Source organism: Podarcis erhardii (genome assembly GCF_964252035.2).
Source record: "Podarcis erhardii genome assembly, chromosome: 14".
Lineage (NCBI taxonomy): Eukaryota > Metazoa > Chordata > Lepidosauria > Squamata > Lacertidae > Podarcis > Podarcis erhardii.
Genome location: NC_138503.1, coordinates 46,068,682 through 46,092,932, shown reverse-complemented (window position 1 = coordinate 46,092,932; position 24,251 = coordinate 46,068,682). Strand labels below are relative to the sequence as shown.

General features: G+C 46.2%; 2 protein-coding genes across 7 annotated transcripts in view; one reads left to right on the top strand and one right to left on the bottom strand.

Moving 5' to 3' along the window:
- Positions 1-24,251, bottom strand: part of MYH11 (myosin heavy chain 11) — a 95,405-nt gene that overhangs the window by 65,306 nt on the left and 5,848 nt on the right. For all 4 annotated transcript variants that reach the window (XM_081839490.1, XM_081839489.1, XM_081839491.1 and 1 more), the window contains exons 2-4: positions 20,895-21,256; positions 14,931-15,087; positions 2,968-2,995 (exon numbers count right to left, since the gene is read on the bottom strand). In XM_081839490.1, the coding sequence (XP_081695616.1) occupies positions 2,968-2,995; positions 14,931-15,087; positions 20,895-21,239 (530 nt within the window). In that variant the 5' untranslated portion in view covers positions 21,240-21,256. The remainder of the gene's footprint in view (positions 1-2,967; positions 2,996-14,930; positions 15,088-20,894; positions 21,257-24,251) is intronic.
- LOC309329063 (multidrug resistance-associated protein 1-like) overlaps positions 10,056-24,251 on the top strand; it is a 115,093-nt gene continuing 100,897 nt past the window's right edge. For all 3 annotated transcript variants that reach the window (XM_081839524.1, XM_081839523.1, XM_081839522.1), the window contains exon 1: positions 10,056-10,062. The gene's annotated coding sequence lies outside the window, so the exon portion shown is untranslated. The remainder of the gene's footprint in view (positions 10,063-24,251) is intronic.

Genomic DNA, 24,251 nt, shown 5'->3' with positions numbered 1-24,251 from the left:
GTTTAGGTGGAATCTTCTTTCTTGTAGTTTGGAACCATTGCTCCGTGTCCGCTTCTCTGGAGCAGCAGAAAACAACCTTTCTCCCTCCTCTTTGTGACATCCTTTTATATATTTGAACATGGCTATCATATCACCCCTTAACCTCTTCTTCTCCAGGCTAAACATGCCCAGCTCCCTTAGCTGTTCCTCATAAGGCATCGTTTCCGTGGGCGCTTACAGACCGCTGCTATTTCCGAGGGACAGTCAGTCGCATAATGGCCTATTCAAATTGAACAATCATGGCTGACAAGCCAACATTCCCACTCCCCCCACAACCTAGACTTTTTGCAGTAAGGAAAGTGATGCAGAAAATGCACTAGAATGTATGGAATGGGGCTTACTTTGCACAGTGCCCTCCAGCCTCCCAGCAAACAAATCAAGGTGAATGCTTAGCAAACAGGTAACCTGGAAGAGGCTGGTATCTTAAAATCTCCATGCGGTTAGCCCCCCCCCCCCCCCCCGGGCTGCCAATAATATTTAAATATTGCATCGTTAATGTTACAGTTCTGTGCCATCGCCCAGACTTTGCATGAAAAAGATTTCCAGCCTGATCCTCGCCATCTGCATTGAAAGGGGCAGGTAGAAGTTGATGCTACCGGAGAGCTGGGAAGATCTGCTGCCCATCAGTCGGCAGTATAGGACTCAACAGACAACTAACCTGCTCTAAAGCAACTTCCTCCGTTCCTAAGTAAATTAACTGAAGTGTTCTGTGAGCCCAAAGTAGCCACTTGCTAGAGAGGTTGGCCACTGCCCCTCTGAGTGAGTCAGTACTCTGGCCTACCCAAAAGCACACCCAGACTCAGTGCTTCTTTTCTGGGGGTACGCATACCCCTAAACATTTTGTGAATCTTTGTCCATTTACTGTATTTCCCCCCCCCCCAATTTGAACTATAAAACAGGGATTTTCTTGAGTACAGTGGTACCTCAGGTTACATACGCTTCAGGTTACAAACTCCGCTAATCCAGAAATAGTGCTTCAGGTTAAGAACTTTGCTTCAGGATGAGAACAGAAATCGTGCTCCGGAGGCACGGCGGCAGCAGGAGCCCCATTAGCTAAAGTGGTGCTTCATGTTAAGAACAGTTTCAGGTTAAGTACGGACCTCCGGAACGAATTAAGTACTTAACCTGAGGTACCACTGTACCTCTAAACATTTTTTTCTAGAAAAAAAAAGCACTGCCCAGACTGCAGACTCACAGAGAAAACACTCCTTTGAAAGCGGATGTTTCCTTTAAAACAAAAACAAAAGAAAACCCAACCTGCTACTACTACTGAATCTACTTTTAGCTGCAAGAGTGAGGAGGTGGAGATGTCTCCCATTTTAGTTCCCAAACATCAAAGCGCCTTGGAGTTTGGAGCAGCTGGCACTGAGCATTCCTGGCAAGCTATACCTGGAACTTGTGGTCAACTGCTTGGCAGCAAAGGCTTTGCTATCCAACATGTAATAAAATCTTTCCTTGCTCACTGATATTGCCCCAGACCACAGCGTCACCCTGCACACCTCCCGTTCACAGTCCATTAAAACGGAAGGTAAACACAGGGCACGGGTGAATCTGTCAATACTGGCTTCTCAGTTTTTCAGTTCTTAAATTCAGTTTTCCACATTTCCACATCAGCTTGCATTTTTAAAATAAAGAAAGTCACCATGAAAATTCATCAAAGTCTTAGTGGGATTTTCTCCTAATATCTTCCTATAGACATAAAAACGTAATGCTGTCATCAGGCAGCCTGTCCTGGAGGATATGTAGTGCCACATCAGCATGAAGTCAGAGCACAGCCCCCGTTGGAGGATTTGTAATGTAGTTCCCAGAGTTTTTTAACAGTCAATCCCTCTCCCCACGGAACTCTGGGAATTGTAGCTCAGTGATGGGGAATAGGGGTCTGCTGACAACTCAGTGCACCCTGAACAAACTACAGCTCCCAGTACCCTTTGGGAGAAGCCATAGCTGCCCAAAGTAAGGTTACCAGACATTCCCATTTCCCAGGGAGAGCCCCCGGATTTACAAAATCCATCTATTTAGTAGAAAATTGAAATGTGTCCCCGGATTCATTGAAAAAAAAATCTGGTAACCTTAGTCTAAAGTGGCCTGATACTTTGAACGTATAGTGCAAATACACACACTGCACACATATTTTGCAGAGGGCCTTCTCGGTAGTGGCACCCGCCCTGTGGAACGCCCTCCCACCAGATGTCAAAGAGAAAAATAACTACCAAACTTTTAGAAGACATCTGAAGGCAGCCCTCTTTAGGGAAGCTTTTCGTGTTTAATAGGTTATTGTATGTTAGTGTTTTATTGGAAGCCCCCCAGAGTGGCTGGGTTTCCCAGATGGGTGGGGTATAAATTATCATTATCATTATCATTATCATTATCATTATCATTATCATTATCATTATCATTATCATTATATCATCCATCCAGGCAAGCAGGGGGCAATATCACAGTTCGATGACAAATTCCAGCCAGGGAAAAAGTATTCAAGGATGGCGAGAAGTGCCTGGAAGTGGTTGTAGCCTGGGGAACATCCTGATGGCGAGTCAGAGAAGATGGGAGGACAATGTTTGGTAACTGACCTGCAGTTCCCCACCTCTGTTTTAGTGCCATCAGGGTGCACAGTGCCCCACACTTAGCAGCTATGCAAAAAAAATGAAGCAATTTTTCAAAAGTATGGAGGGTGGGAATTAACAAGCTCCCACAAAATGGAGCTTACAAGCTTAAAATGGGAAAGACAACAAAGGGAGGTGGGTTGTGTAGACGGACAGTCCAGGGCTGCCTTTAAAAACAATTCCGAACCTACAGGTTTTGGTCCAGAACATGCTATTCAGTCTAAGAGCAACACATATGCCAACTGATAAGATCAATTGTACTGTCCGCAAGCGAAAATGTGAGCAGAAATCGAAAGGTGTGCATGATCAAACTGGTTCTACTTACGTGCAAAGAATGGACTGGTCTTCTCGATCTGTAGATAAAGAGAAAACAGGTATTAAGTCTGGGATATTCAAGAGTATGGTAAGTTATTTGGGCTTGGTGTATACGGTACCTACCATTTCATATAGAAACAAGATCTGAATCACAGTAATGCAGGAATCTTCAAAAGAGTTTATTAAACATCTACCAGCAACTTCATACTGGGCATTGCTTAGGAATTCAAAGGAACTTTTTTAAAAAGTGCATTTTTGAAAGGTTCAGCTTTCTCCATTCAAAATGGCACCCCACTATATCCAAGCACAGGCCAAATCCTGCTCCTTGAGCTCAAGAGCCACCACGCCAAACTTGACGGCAATGTGCCAAAATGTGTAGCAAGCAAACACTTTTCCAAAATATACCGCTGGTTATTTATTACACAGAAGCAGGAAGAAAGCCATTTTGGCCAAACCATGCCCACGTGCCCTATATGCAACATCACATACGATGAGAGGTGTGGTGCAGGTAAAAAGACAGCGGGGTTAAAGAGATTTACAGGCATACACCAATCAGCTGGTTTCTGGCACTTTAAAAAACCTCCCTGCGCTGCGCTTTGTAAGCAACAATCAACTGAGTGCCCATGATGTCATTGTGGCATCTGGTGATTGGCTTGTGGGCAGCCACGCCCACCTGTCAAACTTGGCCCAGGGGGGACGGATAGGAGAGATAAGGATTCCGATCCAATCCTCCACCCCTGTGCTAAGTGGAGATGCCAGCAGCGGAACTGAAGACCTAGCACCCATTGGGACTATTAGGGCAAAAAGCAGGGAGGTCAACAGTAGGTGGCACCAGAGACCCCATGACAAACAGAGCTGTCTGATTCTAGTTCTGTTCCCATCCTCCTCTCTGCTGAGTTCTACAAGTGGCAACACTGAGACTAAAGAGGAAGAGGAGGAAGAGAAGCAGGGGCACTCGCTGGACCAGTTGGAAGTTGGGTGGCAGGCAAAAGGGAGCTTTTGGTGGGTGACACATTTGTCCTAATGCACCAGCCATCATGGGCAAAGCCAGTGACCTAGCACTGAGTTTCTGCTTCTCATGACTTCTGAGCATCCAAGACAAGTCTCTGTATCACTTGCCAATCCTGTGCATCGGGGGATCAGCAGAAAACCAGAGGCGCCCACAATGCACACACAATACTTTTATTTTTATCACACTCCCTAGGTTAGCAACAATGGACATCTTGGTTTTTGTCCTCTGGGACAACATTGAGACAAAAGGTTAAAGATTCAAGCTGTTTCTATTTCAAAAATAGAAAAGGGCAAGTTCCCAATAGAACGGTGGTTCTTTAAACTGGGGTCCACAATGGATGTGATGTTTTTGGACAGTTCCCGGGGCTGCCACAAAAAGCAAGAGAGAGGAAACTGACGTAACAGCGATGTAGGCCAGACCGCAGTCCCTCTCTCCTTCTACACTCTATACACCATACGTTTAAAGCACATTCTCCCCTGCCCCCAAGGATCCTGGGAACTGTAGTTTACCTCTCATACAATCCACAGCATCTTCATTTTAAAAAACCTACAGTTCCCAGGATTCTTTGCAGGTGAGCAGGTGTGTTCTAAAAGTATGCAGCTGGAATGGCCAAGAACGGAACAGAGAGCAAAAGGGGAAGCGTCGTTTTGTAGCAGAAAGGTGTTTACTGCATCTATCAACTGACAAACCTCATAAGAGCATGGAGCACATTAAGATCTGGTTATATATCTTCAGGACACATCCGAAGCTCTGTATGCTTCTGGAAGGAAATCTCTGTGATCAAACAACAGTCGTACCTTGGTTTTCGAACAGCTTAGTTCTCGAACGTTTTGGCTCCCGAATGCAGCAAAGCCAGAAGTGACTGTTTTTGGAAGCCAAACATCTGACGGGGCTTCCGCAGCTTCCGATTGGCTGCAGGAGCTTCCTGCAGCCAATCCGAAGCTGTGCTTTGGTTTCTGAATGTTTTGGAAGTCGAACGGACTTCCAGAACAGATTCCGTTTGACTTCCAAGGTATGACTGTACAGTGGTACATCTGGTTACGAACAGGATCCATTCCGGAGCCTCGTTCGCAACCTGAGCAGAACGCAACCCGCGTCTGCGCATGCACGGGTTGCGATTTGCCACTTCTGCGCATGACATCATTTTGAGCGCATGCGAGAGCGGCAAAACCTGGAAATAACCTGTTCCCTTACACCCAGGTTGCCACGGGACGCAACCTGAAAACGCTCAGCCTGAAGCAAACACAACATGAGGTATGATTGTACAGTGGTACCTCAGGTTAAGTACTTAATTTGTTCCGGAGGTCCGTTCTTAACCTGAAACTGTACTTAACCTGAAGCACCACTTTAGCTAATGGGGCCTCCCGCTGCTGCTGCGCGATTTCTGTTCTCATCCTGAGGCAAAGTTCTTAACCCGAGGTAATATTTCTGGGTTAGCAGAGTCTGTAACCTGAAGCGTATGTAACCCGAGGTACCACTGTATAAGTTTTTGCACATGCTTGAATTTACCCCAGCTGGCAGCCTCGGAGAGAGTCCTCATTTAAGCTTTTCCTCAGTTCCAGGCTCAAAGTTCTGCTCCCTCCTTTTAATCCTGCTAATCACCCCTGCTGACAAATTTAATTGGGTGCACTTAGCAGAGAACGAATTCCACTCAGGCTGAGCTACGCCAACAGTCAACACTAGAAAGGAGAACGGCCCGGGAAATTAAACAGGGGCATGTCAAAAGTTCTGACAACACGGTTGGGGGACGGGAACAAAAGGCATGGCAGTCCCTTCTCCTCCACGGTCTCATTCCAGGGTGCCCCCTGAGCGTTTTATGCACCCCATGATCCAGGATCTGCTTGCTGCTTGCTCCATCATGTGACATTTTTGGGTAGACATTTGAGGGGGGGGGCCTGGGCTGGACCTCAGCCCCAAATGGCTATCTATACAGCAGAGGAGACATCCAGCGCAGCTTCTTTTTCCTCCCCAGGTGATGACTGGGTTAAACGGTACCACTTTGAAAGCACAAGCTTTCCCCCAGCATCCCACGCTTCCTTCTTCGAAAACAACATCGTTCTTTTGGAACCCCCCCCCCCTTCCTCCAGCCTCTGTTTGCGCCCCCGCTTCCCTCCCGGAGGACCAGCTTGCTCTGCTTAATCGCAGCCTTGAATCGGATGGTTTATCACAAGGAAGCGACTCTGAGCTGGCAGCTTGACCATAAAAGGAGAAAGCAACAGAATCGGGCATCCTGGCCTGCAGCTTCTTGACATTTTATTATGGGCTGAAGGGTTTCTGCATGTTTCCAGCACAGTTGGGGAGAGAGAGAGAGAGAGAGGGCGGCAGGAAGAAGACCGCTTACGGCTGCTGCCATTTGACTACCAACCAGGGATAGATGGACCCGTCAATTTCAGGCCTTATCAGCCTCTCCGATCTTAAGTTTGGTTCTCCACGCTTCCCCAGTTAGCAGCTTTTGCATTTTGTGAAAAGTCGTTACGAAAAATTCATGAGCATTTAGTCAAATTTATCCAAATGTGCAGACGTTTGTAAACAACTTTGTCTCATATACAAATGCATCCAAAGCCATTTTACCAGCCCCAATGCATTTATATATATTTTTTGGTACATTACCTTTGCTAATATATGCATTTTTAGACACACTTCACTGCAAGATGTGCACTTTGTTACATCCCTTACTTGGCCGGAGAGCCACATTAGAACGTTCAGAAAGGTGTCCATTTCGAAGGATAGGTGTTTCTTGAGCCCACATATTGTTTTGTGAAGTGCAATTAGGTCAGGTTCACCTTTAAATTGAATTTCTGCCGCATCCTGACTTACCATGTCAACAGTGGGATGGAGAGGGAAGAAGGAAAGGGACAGGAGCACAAGGGAGTCTCCAGGCTCTTTTTGTTTTCTGGTGGGATTCAACCACACAGCAGCATTTCAGGTTGCCCAATAAAAGCTGAGTGGTGCTCTTGAGCAAAAATTCCACTTCCCCTCTCCACCCTCTCCCCAAAATCATTTTTCCCCCAATAAAGAAAGTGATGGGAAAATGCACTAGGAAGCAGGTGGTCGCAACCGTGCGGCACAACATCATATAATTTTCTTGCAAACAAATCAGAATGAATGCTCCATAGATAGCCAAAGTTGTCTAATCTTCCAAACAACTCTAGGCAAATGAATCAGGATGAACAGGCCATCACTATATGAGCACACCAGTCTGATATTTTTATGGGAGGGAAATACGACTATACTGTACATAAATAAATCTGGAAGGCCATCTGAAATAGTCCTAAAAGCATTGGGCAGTGGCCGGGGCCAGGGTTCAAGGGCGTACCATAAATTTTGGGTTGGGCAATTAAAATCTGTGCTCTTTTGAGCCTGTATGACAAATCCACCTTGTTGTGGTTTGGAAAGTGACAGGTATAGGCATTGCAAAGCATGGCATGGAAACAGAAAGACGTATTAACTCTGTGCAAGCAAACTGGGACGAATGTTTGTTGTTGCATGACCTCCCCAGAAAGAAATCTGAATGAATAAAGGCCATAGTCTAACTTATGCATAAGCTTTGTGCAGGAGAATCAGGATGAGCCCTGAATAAACAATCTGCCTGGAAGAAAGACAGCCTCTATAAATTTGTCTAATCCCCTCTTAAAGCCGTTTGAATTGTTGGCATTCAAAACATTTTGTGAGAGCAAATCCCATAGTTTAACTACATGCTGGGTGAAGATGTCTGTCCCAAGTCTCCCATCATTCTGCTCTCATTGGATGGTCTCACTGGGTACTGGGATTATGAGAGAGGGAGTTTCTGGAGGTGGTTGGAGGATGGATGGAGGCTAACAGATTGAGGTTGAATCCTGATAAAACAGAAGTACTGCTATTGGGGGACAGGGGGCAGGCAGGTGTGGAGGACTCCCTGGTCCTGAATAGGGTAACTATGCCCCTGAAGGACCAGGTGTGCAACCCGGGAGTCATTCTGGACTCAAAGCTGTCCATGGAGGTGCAGGTCAATTCTGCAACCAGGGCAGCTGTCTACCAGCTCCATTTTGGTTCGCTGGCTGAGACCCTACCTACCTGCAGACTGTCTTGCCAGAGTGGTGCATGCTCTGGTTATCTCCCTCTTGGACTACTGCAATGCGCTGTATGTGGGATTACCATTGAAGGTGACCTGGAAACTACAACTAATCCAGAATGCGGCAGCTAGACCGGTGACTGGGAGTGGCCGCCAAGACCATATAACACTGGTCCTAAAGGATCTTCACTGGCTCCCAGTACTAGATTCAAGTAGGTAGCCGTGTTGGTCTGACAACATTTGTAAAAAACATTTAAAAATTGTCCAGTAGCACCTTAAAGACCAACTAAGTTTGTTCTTTGTATGAACTTTCGTGTGTATGCACACTTCTTCAGATATATTTCTACTGGCTCCCAGTACGTTTCTGAGCACAATTCAAAATGTTGGTGCTGACCTTTAAAACCCTAAACAGCCTCCGCCCAGTATACCCGAAGGAGTGTCTCCACCTCCATCGCTCAGCCCGGACACTGGGGTCCAGCTCTGAGGGCTTTCTGGTGGTTCCCTCACTGCGAGAAATGAGGTTACAGGGAACCAGACAGAGGGCCTTCTTGGTAGTGGCACCCTCCCTGTGGAACGCCATCCCTTCAGGTGTTAAGGAGATAAAGAACTATGCAACTTTTAGAAGACATCTGAAGGCAGCCCTGTATCAGGAAGTTTTCAACACTGGGTGTTTTTATTATATTTTTAGATATGCTTTAAGCTGCCCAGAGTGGCTGGGGAAACCCAACCAGTTGGGCGGGGTATAATTATCATCCTCATCATTTCCCTTTCCCTGTCCCTTTTCTCCACACCTAAGATAATTTTAGACACCTCTACCATGTCCATCACCATTGCTCACTCCCCCCCCCCAAAAAAAAACTTTTTAAAAACCCCAAGTTATTTCCTCATAAGGCAGCTGTTCTAGACCAGTGGCATAGCATGGGGTGGGTGGGTCACACAGGCCACGCTACGCCACTTCTCCAGACCCTGATCTAAGCATTTCCTGCATTCTACAGCATCCTTTTCTGAGCAGAACTGTACCCAGTATTCCAAATGTGGTCACATCATATAGGTAAAAAGGTAGAGGACCCCTGGACGGTTAAGTCCAGTCAAAGGCAACTATGAGGTTATGGCGCTCAATTTGCTTTCAGGTTGAGGGAGCCGGCGTTTGTCCATGTGGCCAGCAGGACTAAACCACTTCTGGTGCAACAGAACACCGTGACACAAACCAGAGCACACGGAAACGCCGTTTACCTTCCCGCCACAGCGGTACCTACTTATCAACTTGCACTGGGTGTGCTTTTGAACTGCTAGGTTGGTAGGAGCTGGGACAGAGCAATGGGAGCTCACCCCGTCACAGGGATTCAAACTGCCGACCTTCCGATCAACAAGAGGCTCAGTGGTTTAGACCACAGCGCCACTTGCATTCCATCATATATTACATCCAGGGAAATAGTTCCCATTTGCCTGGATCCCTCCCTTCCTGCAGTTTCATATTAAGAACATGCAGATATGGAAAGCTGCCTTATGCTTGACCAGGTCATTGGTCAATTTAACTTGGTACTGTTTACACTGACTGGCAGCAATGGCTGCCCAGGGTTTCAGGCAGGGGACGTTCCCAATCCTATTTGGAGATGTTGGGGACTGAACCTGGAACATGCAAGGAGGATGATCTACTGTTAAGCTACACTCCTCCTCCAACTGCTCTCTGGAGGCAAAGAGGCTGCATTCAACCCACAAACTCCAGAGACCACTTTAACTAGTATGTTTACTCACGGAGCAGCTACATTTGCCGCGTCTGAACAAAAGGACGTAACTTTGAGCAATGCTTCTGAGCATCATGCTGGAGACTTACACAGCTGTATATTTTTAGCTGCTTAATTAGACTTCTCTGTTTTATACGCATTCGGATCCTTTAAAACCTTCCAGTTGTATATAGCAGTTGTTAGTATATCTTGGCAGTCAATCTATGTGAAGGATAGCAGCCGAAACAAAACAAAAAATTAAACCGAGTGAAAATTACAACCGTAATTCAGACATTCATGGGTGGGAGCGAGGCAGAGGAAGCAAAACAGCCCCAGTTCAGAAGCTCAAATGTGCTCAACCTGTTTGTCCGTTTTGAAGCGCCCAAATGCTGACAAATGATGAAACAATCCAGATGTAGACAGGGAAAGAAGGGACAAAGCAGAGAGGAAGGGGGGGGGAGTGGAAGATGGAGATGGAAAGGCAGAAGCAAAACAGAGACTGCCCATTTTTTGGCAAGCTTATTTCCTCTTGGCCAAATCAAGACCCATTCTAGAGGACCAAGTTTCCCAAACATCCCAAAGATGAAACGCATTTGCTATTGTGAAAGCTGCCTGCACTCGGAGGTGGGATTGGGGGAGAAATACGGTTTCGATTGCATTTTAATGAGAAACGGCCTAATTTGCACTTCTTGAACCAATACATGAACCGAAACACAGCTCTCCTTTGACATTCACAATTCTCCAGCCAAACAACGTGCATTATATTGGGGGGGGGGGGAGTATGTATAAAAATGCATGGGTTAGTGAAGGTGACACAGAGATGCATTAGGGGAAATTCGCTGCAAAACACACCCACACACCCACACCCAAGTATCTCAGTTAAAATTGCATGCAATGTCTTCATCGGGAGAAACTTGCGAGAAAACTCTGACTATTTTTCATGAAGATGTTTTCGATTTTTAAAAACAAATTGCACACTGCTGCAGAAATGTGGAGAACTAAATTTAAGGTGGGGTGGTGGAAATGAGAGAAACTGAAATGGACAGCTTCATCCTTCCCCAGTTGGAGGGGGGAATTACTTGCAGAAATATGTACATTAGTCAAAACAGCATAGGAGAAATTTGCCATTTTTCTAAACTGAAAAAGCCCCATATGCTGTAGCACAGGGAAGGCAACCTAAGTCCCATGGGCCGAATGCGGCTCAATTGCCTTCTAAATCCGGCCCGCAGACAGTCTGGGAATCAGCGTGTTTTTACATGAGTAGAATGTGTGCTTTTATTTAAAATGCATCTCTGGGTTATTTGTGAGGCATAGGAATTTGTTCATATTTTTTTTCAAAATATAGTCCGGCCCCCCACAAGGTCTGAGGGACGGTGGACCGGCCCATGGCTGAAAAAGGTTGCTGACCCCTGCGTGTAGCATTTTCTCGATGGGAAGTGGCTCCACCCCCACCCCACCAATCATTTGGGCTGCCCTTTTCGGAACATTATTCCAGCTCTGCAGCATCCCTTCTGAGATGAGGCCGTATGCAGCGCTCTAAATGTGGCCATGCGATAGATTTGTACACGAGGGTGGCAACATTCAACTATATATACTTAGGTGCAATTTGAGTAAAAGGTAAAGGTAAAGGAACCCCTGACCATTAGGTCCAGTCATGACCGACTCTGGGGTTGCGGCGCTCATCTCGCTTTATTGGACGAGGGAGCCGGCATATAGCTTCCAGGTCATGTGGCCAGCATGACTAAGCCGCTTCTGGCAAACCAGAGCAGCGCATGGAAACGCCGTTTACCTTCCCCCCGGAGTGGTACCTATTTATCTACTTGCACTTTGACGTGCTTTCGAACTGCTAGGTTGGCAGGAGCAAGGACCGAGCAACGGGAGCTCACCCTGTCGTGGGGATTCAAACCACCGACCTTCTGATCAGCAAGTCCTAGGCTCTGTGGTTTAACCCACAGCGCCACCCGCATCCTGCAGTTTGAGTAAAAGGCTCCAAAAGAATTTCTGAAGAGATCCTTACAAAAGATTCAGCTGCATTTTAAATTATAAACCCCCTCGCAGATGAGCACCACCGAAAGGGAACCATTTCTGTATGCACAAAGGCTACGGCCTCATCTGCACCATTTATTTAAAGCAGAATCATACCTGCTTCAAGCAGTTTTATGGCTTCTGCCAAAGCATTCTGGAAACTGAAGTTTGTTAAGTAGGTGCTGAGAAGTGTTTGGAGACCCCCTCTTCCCCTCAAAGAGCTATGGTCCTCAGAGTGGTAAAACAGTCAATCCATTCCAGTGGAAAATACAACACAATCCCAACAAAGGATGAATGGCTATTTAAAATAAGAGAATATCTTGAATTGGCAAAACTAACAGAAATAGTAAGAAATCAACCAAGTGAAAAAATCAGGAGAGTATGGGACGTTTTTACAAATTATATGAAGAAGGTCAGCTCCCCAAATTATGGTGATGACTGGTTAGTCTAGATTAAAACTCTATAGGTAAACAAATTGCATCTCCACGAAGTTCAAAATGCTTACAGATAACCAAAGACATAAGAATATAAGAACTGTAAAGTAGTCGAAGGAAGTCAATCTTTTTTTCTTTTCTTTTTCTCTTTGATATTCTAACTCATGGGTAGGCAAACTAAGGCCCGGGGACCAGATCCGGACCAATCACTGTCTAAATCCAGCCCGCGGATGGTCCAGAAATCAGCATGTTTTTGCTATTTATTTTGTGTTTTTGTTTTTGAGGCTTTTTCGGTTCATTTGTTTTTGTGACTGTGTGGAACCCAGTTCAGCTACTGATCGATTGATTGTGTGACTGCAGAAATGGATAAAAGCCCCCCATCCAAACAATGACTTTCATCAGTGCAGGGAAGAAAAACATTAAATTTTCATTTTTATCATCTACAATACTGTCTTATTTATTTTATAGTACAGTACATTGATCATTGCTTTCATTTTATGGATCAATGGTCTCGTTAGGTAGTGAAATTCATGTTAAATTGCTGTTTTGGGGGTTGTTTTTAAAAGTCTGGAACGGATTAATTCGTTTTGCATTACTGTCTATGGGAGAGCACGCCTTGGTTTTGGAATGCTTTGGTTTTGGAACGGACTTTCGGAACAGATTAAGTTTGTGAACCAAGGTACCACTGTATAGCAAGTCTCACTGAAAGCCTTTCTGGCTAAAGGGTAGGGGTGTAAACTCAGTAAATAAAAAAATAAATAAAATAACTTTTGCAATGCATCAGGAAGTCACATAAGGAGGAAACACTCTCTTGGGAACCTGCAGCCCAGCACTGGCAGTTCTGACTGGCAGCAGCTGCCTTATATGTTGGGCAGGAGTCTAGAAAGATAAAATTCACAAATGCACCAGAGGCGAGGCCGACAAACGTGAGGATTCTGCAGACTTCTAGCTACTGGGAAAGGCCATTTCAGTGGCAGAGCATCTGGTCTGCATGCAGAAGATTCCAGGTTCAGTCCCCGACACCTTTGGTCTGAAACCCCGGATAATTGCTGCCAGTCAGGGTGGACTATATGGAACTTGATGGGCCAATGGTCTTGACTCAATATAAGGCAGCGTCTGATACTCCCATGTTCCCAGATGGCAGAGCGGCTGCCCCCACCAGTCCACGGGGAGCACCTCTCCATGCCCCTATTTGCCAAAAGTATTTGCAAAGCATTCGACCCTGCCCACACGCCTGGCCCAGACGGGCAAAGGGAGAGGAGCGTTCCCTTTTTGAGTCAGATTGTGGATGGCAGACAGTGCCAAAGGATTCATAGGAATGTTTTTGCAAGCCCGCCTTGCCCCCAAGTCATGAAGCAAAGACAGGAGCTAGAGCTGGCCCCTTACGGTGCTTTGGGTGCAAAAGGCAAACCTCAGGAACTGGCGCAAGGACTAGGGATAGACGGATCTGGCAATTTCAGTTTCTCCGTTTTCCAGTCCTAAATTCAGTTCTCCACATTGCTACACCTCAGGAAAAATTTTCAGCATTCACGTTTTCTCTAATATTCAGATTTTTGCAAGCAATTTCTGCTAATATAGTGCATTTCCTGGGTTACTATCAATGATACATGCACTTTCCAAGAATATACACATTTTGCTCACTTTACCAGTACAGTCGGACCTTGGAAGTTGAACGGAATCCGTTCCGGAAGTCCATTCGACTTCCAAAACTTTTGAAAACCAAATTGCAGCGTCTGATTGGCTGCAGGAAGCTCCTGCAACCAATCAGAAGCAACGGAAGCCCTGTTGGACGTTCGGGTTCCAAAAGAACATTCGCAAACCGGATTTGCAGCATTCGGGAGCCAAAACATCCAAGTTCAAGGGCGTTCAGGATCCAAGCTATGACTGTATTGTTTGCTCCAATTGGCAACAGGCTGAGAGAGATCCTTTCCAACTCTGCCACCTCCTGAGATCCCTTTCAATGTGATCATCGGCAGAGGCCCTTCCCCATGTGCTATCTCCAAGGGAGGCCTGGAGGGTGGCAATTTGTGCATGGGCTTTTTAGTGGTGGCTCCCCATTTGTGGATTGCTCTTTCCAGGGAAGCATACCTGCCACCATCATAGTCAGCTTTTAGGGATGAAACTAAGACATTCTTGTCTGTCCAGGCTTTTCCTCTTTAACTTGGAGGAAAACAGGTGTGATTTCTGGCCTGTTTTGTGGCAGTTATCTTTACCTGAGCGCAGGATTTGTGCTTGTTATGGTTGGATGAGCACTTTTTAGGAAATTTGCTGTGCTATATTTTCCTGATGTATTTCAAGCTTCTTTTTTTATTAATGATTGGCAAGCTGTTTCGTATTCCGTGGGCTCGTAAGTCCCTTTGAGCCATCATCTTGCAGAAAGCGAGCAATAAATGCAAATAATCATGGAACCTGGAACTTTCTGAATGTAAGGCATGTTCTCTATAACTATGCTATGGGTCCATTGGTGTCAGAGACCTTATACCACAGCCAGACCACTACTCCATGTAGCCCAGCGCTGTCTGCTCTGACTGGCAGCGTCTCCCCTAGAGAGAAGGACCTCTAGCGATGCCAAAAACCAAACCCAAGACCCTCTCCGCAGAGGCTCCTCCAAAGTGCTATATCGCCCATCATTTTCTTTGGCCTACTTTTGGCCAGGGAAAGTTGGCACAACATTTTCCACGTGGTATTTATTTTTGTGACTCTTAGAAGCAAGTTACCCAGTCTTACCTTGCATCATACTCCTGTAGGCTGTGTCGGCAATGGCATAAATATGTGGGGGCATCTCGTGACGTTTCTTCCCTTTGTACATGTCGATAATCTTCTCTGAATAGATCGGCAGTTGCTTGTATGGGTTTACCACCACGCAAAAGAGACCTGAGTAAGTCTGTAAAGGGAGTAAACGTACCAACAATGTGACATGGGTTTTGTTTTTTTAGAAGCTCCCTACATTCCCTTACTGGGAGGCGGGTGGTCCTATGACCTAAACCACTGAGCCTAGGGCTTGCCGATTGGAAGGTCGGCGGTTTGAATCCCCGCGACGGAGTGAGCTCCCATTGCTCGGTCCCAGCTCCTGCCAACCTAGCAGTTCGAAAGCACACCAGTGCAAGTAGATAAACAGGTACCGCTCCGGTAGGAAGGGTAAATGACGTTTCCATGTGCTGCTCTGGTTTCTCCAGAAGCAGCTTAGTCATGCTGGCCACATGACCCAGAAAAACTGTCTCCGGACAAGCACCAGCTCCCTCGGCCACTAAAGTGAGATCGCAACTGGACTTAACTGTTAGGGGTCCTTTTACCTTTACCCTTTACATTCCCTTAACAGTCGTTTCCTTTCCCCCAGAACAGAGCTGCAGTTGTGTGAGGGGAGGTAAAAAATCGCTAGCAACATTCTCAAACAAATTACAGTACTCAGAATCCTTTGGGGGGAAGCCATGACAGTTCTGGGGATATGAAACTGGTCTAAGGTAAGAGTCTGTGGGGTCAACCAAAATGATCAAGAGGATGGAACAAGGCTCCCCTACAAACGAAGGTTGCAGCGTTGGGGACCTTTTAGTTTAGAGGAAAGGTGTGTAAGATGTAACATGAAAGCAGACCCTCCAAGTGTCCCTATTTTCCAGGGACATTCCTGGATTTATAGAAGCTGTCCCAGTTTCTGATTTTACCTCAGAATGTTCGTTTTTACTTAGGACGTCCCTATTTTCATCGGAGAAATGATGGAGGGTATGGAGTTATGCAACCCCCGAGCCAAGGAGATAAGTAACTCTACAACTTTTAGGAGACATCCGAAGGCAGCCCTGTTTAGGGAAGTTTCTTAATGTTTAATATCTTACTGTGTGGCTGTGTTTAATATCTTACTTACAGAGTGGCTGCGGCAATCCAGTCAAATGGAAGGGGAAGAAGAAGAAGAAGAAGAAGAAGAAGAAGAAGAAGAAGAAGAAGAAGAAGAAGAAGAAGAAGAAGTCCCTATTTTCGTCAGAGAAACATTGGAAGGAACATTATAGAAATTTATAAAATTACGCATGATGCAAAGAAAAGAAAGTTTTCTCTCTCATAACACTAGGACTCAGGGGCATCCAATATTGCAGAAAGTTGGAAGTTTCGGGACAGACAAAAAGTACTTTTTCACACACTTCATAGTTAAACGATGGTGGGGTTGCCATATGCCTGGGAAAACCTGACCATGTCCTCTTTTGGGGAGGCAGCATGCCCATCCAGACGGATTTTTACATTTGAAAGGAAATGTCCGTTTTGGGGGGCTCAGGCTCGGCCTGCGCAGCCACACTTACATCAACACGCCTTTTTCCACAGCTCAAGCTAGCAGCAGCTGGGGCTGTCCTATTTTTTGCTCTTCAAGATAGGGCAACCCTATTTATGGAACTCTCACCTGCAGGAGGCAACAAGGGCCACGAACCTGGCTGACTTTTAAAAAGGATTGGAGAAATTTGCAGAGAATAAGCAGTCGGTGGCTGGTAGCCAGTTTGGCTAAACTTTGCCTCTGCCAACAGAGGTGTGATGCTTCTGAATAGCAGTTGTTGAAAACCACAGGAGGGGAGACTTCATCTTGTGTTCGAATCCTGCATGTGGGTTTCCCACGGACATCTGCTTGGCCAGTGTGGGAACAAGATGCTGGAACAGATGGGCCATTGGCCTGATCCAGGAGACCTCTCCATGTGTGTGTATTTGACTGAGTTGACAGCCATATTGTTGCAGTTCAGTCAGCAAAGGACTCTTGCAGGAGGAAGCTGAATAAACCTCTTTCATTTTTTTCGCAGCAATTATGCACAGCGGCAAACAACTTGATACCTCCACCTACAAGATATAGGGGTAGCCAAGCAGTGGCCCCTCCAAAAGTTCTTGGGCTCGAACTCCCAGCAGCTCTAGCCAGCAGTGTCAATGGTCAGGGATGATGGGAACCGTAGCCTAACAATATCTTGAGTGCACAGGTTAGCCAACAATGCTGAAGAACATAACAAAGGCCTGTCCCATTCCCCTCGACGGCCAACCATTCAAGCAGAATGTGAGGGCCACAGTTCTCTTTTCCCATGGCTCCGTTTAGACATCACGGCTAGCCTTGCTCTCTGTAAATTTGTCTGATCCCCCTACTAAAACGGGCTGCCGCCATCACTATTTCTTGTGGCAGTGAGTTCCATAGTTCAGCTACATGAAGCAGTGTCCATCCTGAATTTCCTATCGTTCAGCTTCGTTGGAGGAGCCCAGTGGGTTCCAGGGAGGGAGTTCGATCATGTCTTTCTCCCACAGTAGAATTTTACCATCACACATGTCAGGAACAACACAGGCCTGTGTCTCAGCATGGGGTGCTTAAGATCATTGCCAACAGTAAGAGCACGGATACTGTTCTAGGATAACCATGCAGGTTTTTTATTATGCACTACTTCACACATTTTTTCCAGGGGTGACCCCTGCCATTTCTCTCCCCGCCCCCCGCGCCATCTTCCTCCCTTCTCCCTCTCTTCTTCCCCAAGCATGTGTGCAAAATTAGGGATCAAGGCACCAGGTTCAGGCACCCGCCGAGGGCATTTCTGCAACAACTCCAATTCTCTCCACCGCCACCCCCAGTTTTCTAATCTCTTATTAAAGCTCCCAAGTATGTAATTATACAAAAACCATTCGAGGCTGACCTTTTAAATCAACTCACTATGTCCTTCAGCACAGATTTGAAGCCTGGGGTTTCCCTTTCTTGACCATATTAGGAGACGGCCCAAACTTTTCACACAAACTAAACACTTTATATGGCATGAAAGCAAATGCAGAAATATCTGTTGGCAGCGCTGAGGACCAGAACAGCTCAGATGCCCTGGGCTGAACTGCATAGGTTCAGTAAGTCCATAGCAACTCATTTTTCAGGGCTCTGTTTTGGCTCTGAAGGGGGGTTTGTTTTTTCTTCTTCTCCAGAAGAGCAGAGTACATCCTACCTTCAAGGGCTGTGAGCCTACGCTGGGCCTGTTTACTGAATCAATCCAGCCTGGGCAATTGTCACAGCTAAATTCACAATGGCAGGTGATGAGGGCTTTAGCTCGCCTTACTTGCAAGCATCCCAGAAATATTTTGCTGGCTGCTCCGACTACACTAGACAGACCTCTTGGTCCAATCCACAGGGGGTTGGACGAGATGATCCTCAGGTCCCTTCCAGCTCTACAATTCTGTGATGGTTGGATACTCCTATTCTATGTGTACATTCTATGTGTATAAGAATAAATTATTAGCATCTTAAAAAGCAGAGACATCACCTTGCCAACAAAGGTCTGTATAGTTAAAGTTATGGTTTTCCCAGTGGTGATGTATGGAAGTGAGAGCTGGACCATAAAGAAGGCTGATCACCGAATAATTGATGCTTTTGAATTATGGTGCTGGAGGAGACTCTTGTGAGTCCCATGGACTGCAAGAAGATCAAACCTATCCATTCTGAAGGAAATCAGCCCTGAGTGCTCACTGGAAGGACAGATCCTGAAGCTGAGGTTCCAATACTTTGGCCACCTCATGAGAAGAGAAGACTCCCTGGAAAAGACCCTGATGTTGGGAAAGATGGAGGGCACAAGAAGAAGGGATGACAAGAGGACGAGATGGCTGGACAGTGTTCTTGAAGCTATGAACATGAGTTTGACTAAACTGCGGGAGGCAGTGGAAGACAGGAGTGCCTGGCCTGCTCTGGTCCATGGGGTCACGAAGAGTCGGACACGACTAAACGACTCAACAACAACAAATTGTTATTATTATTGCACAGCCTCAGTCTGGCCTCAGGCACAGTTTTAGCACTGAAACATACTTGTTTGCCCTGCCTGGTGACTTTAACAGGGAGAGAGACAGGGTTGCACAGTGGCTGTTAACACTATTGAACATTGCAGGTTTTGAATGTTGTTTGTGTGTTTGTTTGTTTGTTTGTTTGTTTGTGTGTGTGTGTGTGTGTGTGTAATTTAACTGCTTTGCTGTTTGCCGCCCTGAGGAAGGGCATGATAGGTGTTTAATAAATAAATAAAACAAAACCCAGCAGCTCCCAGTCACCAACTGAAAGGCAAAAGCCTTTGGATCCAATTCAGGGTGCTCACTTTAGTATTTAGAGCCTTATACGACTCAGGCACCAAATATGTGAAACAGCACTCCTTTCTCCTTTCTCAGAGTGGGGTGGCCTGGGAAAAGTTAATTCTCTGTGGCAGCCCTTAAGATATGACAGCCATCTTCAAATACCTCAAGAGCCGTCACACGGAAGAGGGGGAAAGTTTTGTTTTCTCCTTCTCTGAAGGGTAGTACTCGAACCAATGACTTCAAATTATGAGGAAGGAGATTCCGACTCAAAATCAGGACAGTGGAACTATCTCCCTCAGGAGGTTGTGGGCTCTCCTTCCTTGGAGGACTCCAAGCAGAGGTTGGAGGGCCATCTGTCATGGATGCTTTGGTTTAAATTCCTGCATTGCAGGGGGTTGGACTGGATGACCCTCGGGGTCCCTTCAAACCCTATGAACCCTAAGGCCTTCTCAGTGGTGGCACCCGCCCTGTGGAACGCCCTCCCACCAGATGTCAAAGAGAACAACAACTACCAAACAACTACAAATGGGTGACACCTGGCTTGAGAGCAGTACATGTGAAAAGGATCTAGGAGTCTTGGTTGACCACAAACTTGACATGAGCCAACAGTGTGACGCGGCAGCTAAAAAAGCCAATGCAATTCTGGGCTGCATCAATAGGAGTATAGCATCTAGATCAAGGGAAGTAACAGTGCCACTGTATTCTGCTCTGGTCAGACCTCACCTGGAGTACTGTGTCCAGTTCTGGGCACCACAGTTCAACAAGGACACTGACAAACTGGAACGTGTCCAGAGGAGGGCAACCAAAATGGTCAAAGGCCTGGAAACGATGCCTTATGAGGAACGGCTAAGGGAGCTGGGCATGTTTAGCCTGGAGAAGAGGAGGTTAAGGGGTGATATGATAGCCATGTTCAAATATATAAAAGGATGTAACATAGAGGAGGGAGAAAGGTTGTTTTCTGCTGCTCCAGAGAAGTGGACACGGAGCAATGGTTCCAAACTACAAGAAAAAAGATTCCACCTAAACATTAGGAAGAACTTCCTGACAGTAAGAGCTGTTTGACAGTGGAATTTGCTGCCAAGGAGTGTGGTGGAGTCTCCTTCTTTGGAGGTCTTTAAGCAGAGGCTTGACAACCATATGTCAGGAGTGCTCTGATGGTGTTTCCTGCGTGGCAGGGGGTTGGACTCGATGGGCCTTGTGGTCTCTTCCAACTCTATGATTCTATGATTAAACTTTTAGAAGACATCTGAAGGCAGCCCTGTTTAGGGAAGCTTTTAATGTTTGATGTATGACTGTATTTTAATATTTGGTTGGAAGCTGCCCAGAGTGGCTGGGGAAGCCCAGCCAGATGGCCGGGGTATAAATAATAAATTATCATTATTATTACGATTCTAGGATTCTATTATTGTAAGCTTTGGGTTCCCTCCCCAGAGAGGTCTTCCTGGCACCTTCACTAAACATCTTCTGGCGACTGGGTGAAGACACACCTCTTTTTGACACTTAAGATCTGTATTTTCAGGACCCACCTCACCGTTATGATTTAAAGCTGTTTTAAACTGTTTTAGCTAACGTGTTGTGTTGTTGTGACCTGCCTCAGGGCGAGTGACAAATTGCCACCACAATAGGTGGCGCCTGGATCAAACGCAGACTTACGTAAATGAGGCCAGAGAAGTATCTCTCTCTGAGGTTGTGCAGGACGGAGGCTTCGTTGAGGCAGGTCAGCTCAGCCATGTCTTCCACCTTGGAGAACTTGGGGGGGTTCATCTTCTGAATGTCATCCTTGCTGCAAGTCACCTTCTTCCCATTCTCCGCTAGCTCCACCAGAACCTCGTCCCCTTTCTCCTCCTTGATGCTCGCCGCCTCAAAGCCATGCTTCTCAGATGGGATCCACACGAGCTTTTTGGCCGACCAGTCCGCCTGCGCCACCGTGCTGTTGAGGACGTTCTTGTCCACAAAGAGGAACTTCTCGTCATCGCTCAGCTGGCCTTTCTGTGCCATTTTGACTTAATGGGCACCTAAGAGAAATAGTTTTTTAAAAAAAAGTTTTATAATTATTATTATTATTATTATTATTAATTGAATTTATATACAGTGGTACCTCAGGTTAAGTACTTAATTTAGGTACTTAATTCGTTCCGGAGGTCCGTTCTTAACCTGAAACTGTTCTTAACCTGAAGCACCACTTTAGCTAATGGGGCCTCCCGCTGCCGCCACGCCGCCGGAGCCCGATTTCTGTTCTTATCCTGAAGCAAAATTCTTAACCTGAAGCATTATTTCTGGGTTAGCAGAGTGTGCAGCCTGAAGCGTATGTAACCTGAAGCGTATGTAACCCAAGGTACTACTGTACTGCCCTATACCCGGGGGTCTCAGGGCAGTTCACAGAATAAAATCAAGATATAAAACCACAAAATACATAATGAAAATAAAAACGACAACCCAATAGAACCCTCCCGCAAAAAAATTTTTTTAAAAGGGCATAGGATGTAAATCGGATCAAGGCCTGGTTAAAAAGGAATGTTTTTGCCTGGGACCTAAAGGTGTATAATGAAGGCACCAGGTGAACTTCCCTGGGGAGAGCATTCCACAGACAGGGAGCCACTGCAGAGAAGGCCCTGTTCTCGTGTTGCCACCCTCCGGACCTCTCGAGGAGGAGACACACGAAGGAGGACCTCAGAAGATTATCTCAAGGACTGGGTAGGTTCATATGGGAAGAGGCGGTCTTTGAGGTATGGTGGTCCTGAGCCGTTTAAGGCTTTATAGGTCAAAACCAGCACTTTGAATTTGGCCCGGAAACTAAGTGGTAGCCAGTGCAGTCGGACCAGGATCGGTGTAATATGCTCAAACCATCTTGCTCCGTCAACAAAAAATAATTTTGCACAACTTAGTTCACCAACCTGACACACCCTCTAGGTGCTTATGACTACAACTCCCATACTGTAGCTGGGATGGCTCAATCAGCAGAGCATGAGTCTCTTAATCTCAGGGTCATGGGTTTGAGCCCCGTGTTGGGCAAAAGATTCCTGCATTATGGGGGGGTTGGTCTAGATGACTCTGGTGGTCCCTTCCAATTCTATAATATTCTTCTTTTATGTTTATTAAGTGTTTGGGGGGAAACCTGATAAACTTTTCAGCCCATCGGGACTGAAAACAATCACAATGAACTATGGAGGAGCATCAAGCTATTTTACATGGAATAGCCTACCCATTTCAAACCATTCAATCTCTCCAAAGGTTTCTGTGTATTTGTGAGTTTGGTCCTCCCTGTACAAGAGGAAAAGGTTGCCAAGAGGCAACAGAAGGATAATGGGTCGAATTTCTCTTTGGCGGCACGTAAATGAGACGTCTGCTTTTCTGCTAGTCCAACAGTTCAAACACCGGCAGGCCCATCTTAAGTCTTTATGAGATACCCGCTTCTTTTTGAGATAGCAACACATTGTTGAGAGGGAGGGTGTCTTGTGCCATGTGGCCTTCACAGCCACAAGCGCCGCTTCAGCATATTTTGAAATTTATTTGCTTTATTAATTAAATCTGCAGCCTGCGCTTGGGGTTTTCTCTTTTGAAAGTAGGACCTACGCCACACAAACTGTCACTGAACAAAGGGGGGGGGGGCGAAAGAGATCGCCCGACCGCCTTCCTTTTAAGCTGACGGAGCTTCAAAGGCGAACCCAGATCCCCGTAACTAAAGAGTCCAAGTCGTTTGCAAAGCTCCCTGGATCTGTTTGCAAGAGGTCCACGTAGGCTACCATATATGGGCATGTTCTGCTCATTACTAGCCGATCGGCCAAAAAAGAAAAAAAGAAAATCCAACGATAACAAGTTCAAAACAAATACCTTTTAGGGAATAACGAAGTCCTTTGCCATGTCGGACAATTAAAAAAATGGTACCGTTTGTGTCTGAGACAGCGTGGCTGATGAGCCTAATCAGACAAGTCGATATTTTGAGGAGGACGGGACCTGAGGGGGCCACCGTCAAGAAGACACTGGGAATTAACGCGTCTCTCAAAACCTCGACTTGTTTGGTGCCGAGTTAGTGAAAAAGAGGCGTTTTTCGGATGGATGGTTTTTGAGGTTCTTTTCTCTCACAGATCTGTCCTCCCTTGCAGGGTGGGTGTTGCCAGCCGCTTCAAGCAAGCACCCACAGGTGGGGGGCTCTCCTGAGGCAAATTTGCATATGCTATGGTATGCTAATTTGCCTCTGGGCAAATTAAGATGGCAGGCAGCTGGGGTCTTGCCAGCTTTGCAAGTGTGCCCGGCTGCCCTGTAAACAAAGTAATAAAAAAGAGAGAGTTTGTACAAAAGAGAGGGGAAAGAGGAGAACATGCCTCTGAGGTACTCCCTGACAATGCTCGTGCTCTGAGGCACTGTTTAATAAAGGGCACATCGGCCATTATGCAACGTATTTAAAGGACTATCCTTGCATTTGAATAGTTATGGTTTCCCCAGCTCAAAGGATCCTGGGAACTGTAGTTTGTTGTGGGTGCTGAGAGTTGATCGGAGGCCCCTATTCCACACACATCCCAGCTACAAAATCCACAGTGTTTTCACAATTAATCCCTCTGCGAGGGGAACCCGGGGAACTGTAGCACTGTGGGAGGAATAGAAATCTCCCAACAATTCTCAGCGCCCTTAACAAACTACAGCTCCCAGGTTTCTTTGTGGGAAGCCATGACGGTTAAAGGGGCATCACAGAGCTTCAAATGTTTCGTGTGGATGTGGCAGAGGATTACACAAAATGAATCTTTTAGGTGTGCTTCAGGTGCTACACTTTTCAAGTGTTCAACCTAAAAAAAAGTTAATGAATGATGGAGAAAAACACACACCAGTTTGTTTCCGGCCCAATCCAAGGTGCTCACATTAGTGTTTAAAGCCCCAAGCAGCTCAGGCCCTGAATACCTGAAAGACATACCCTCCAACATTTCTCTGATGAAAATAGGGACGTCCCATTCCCTAATGATAATTTATACCCTGCACATCTTAATGGGTTGCCCCAAGCCACTCTGGGCAGCTTCA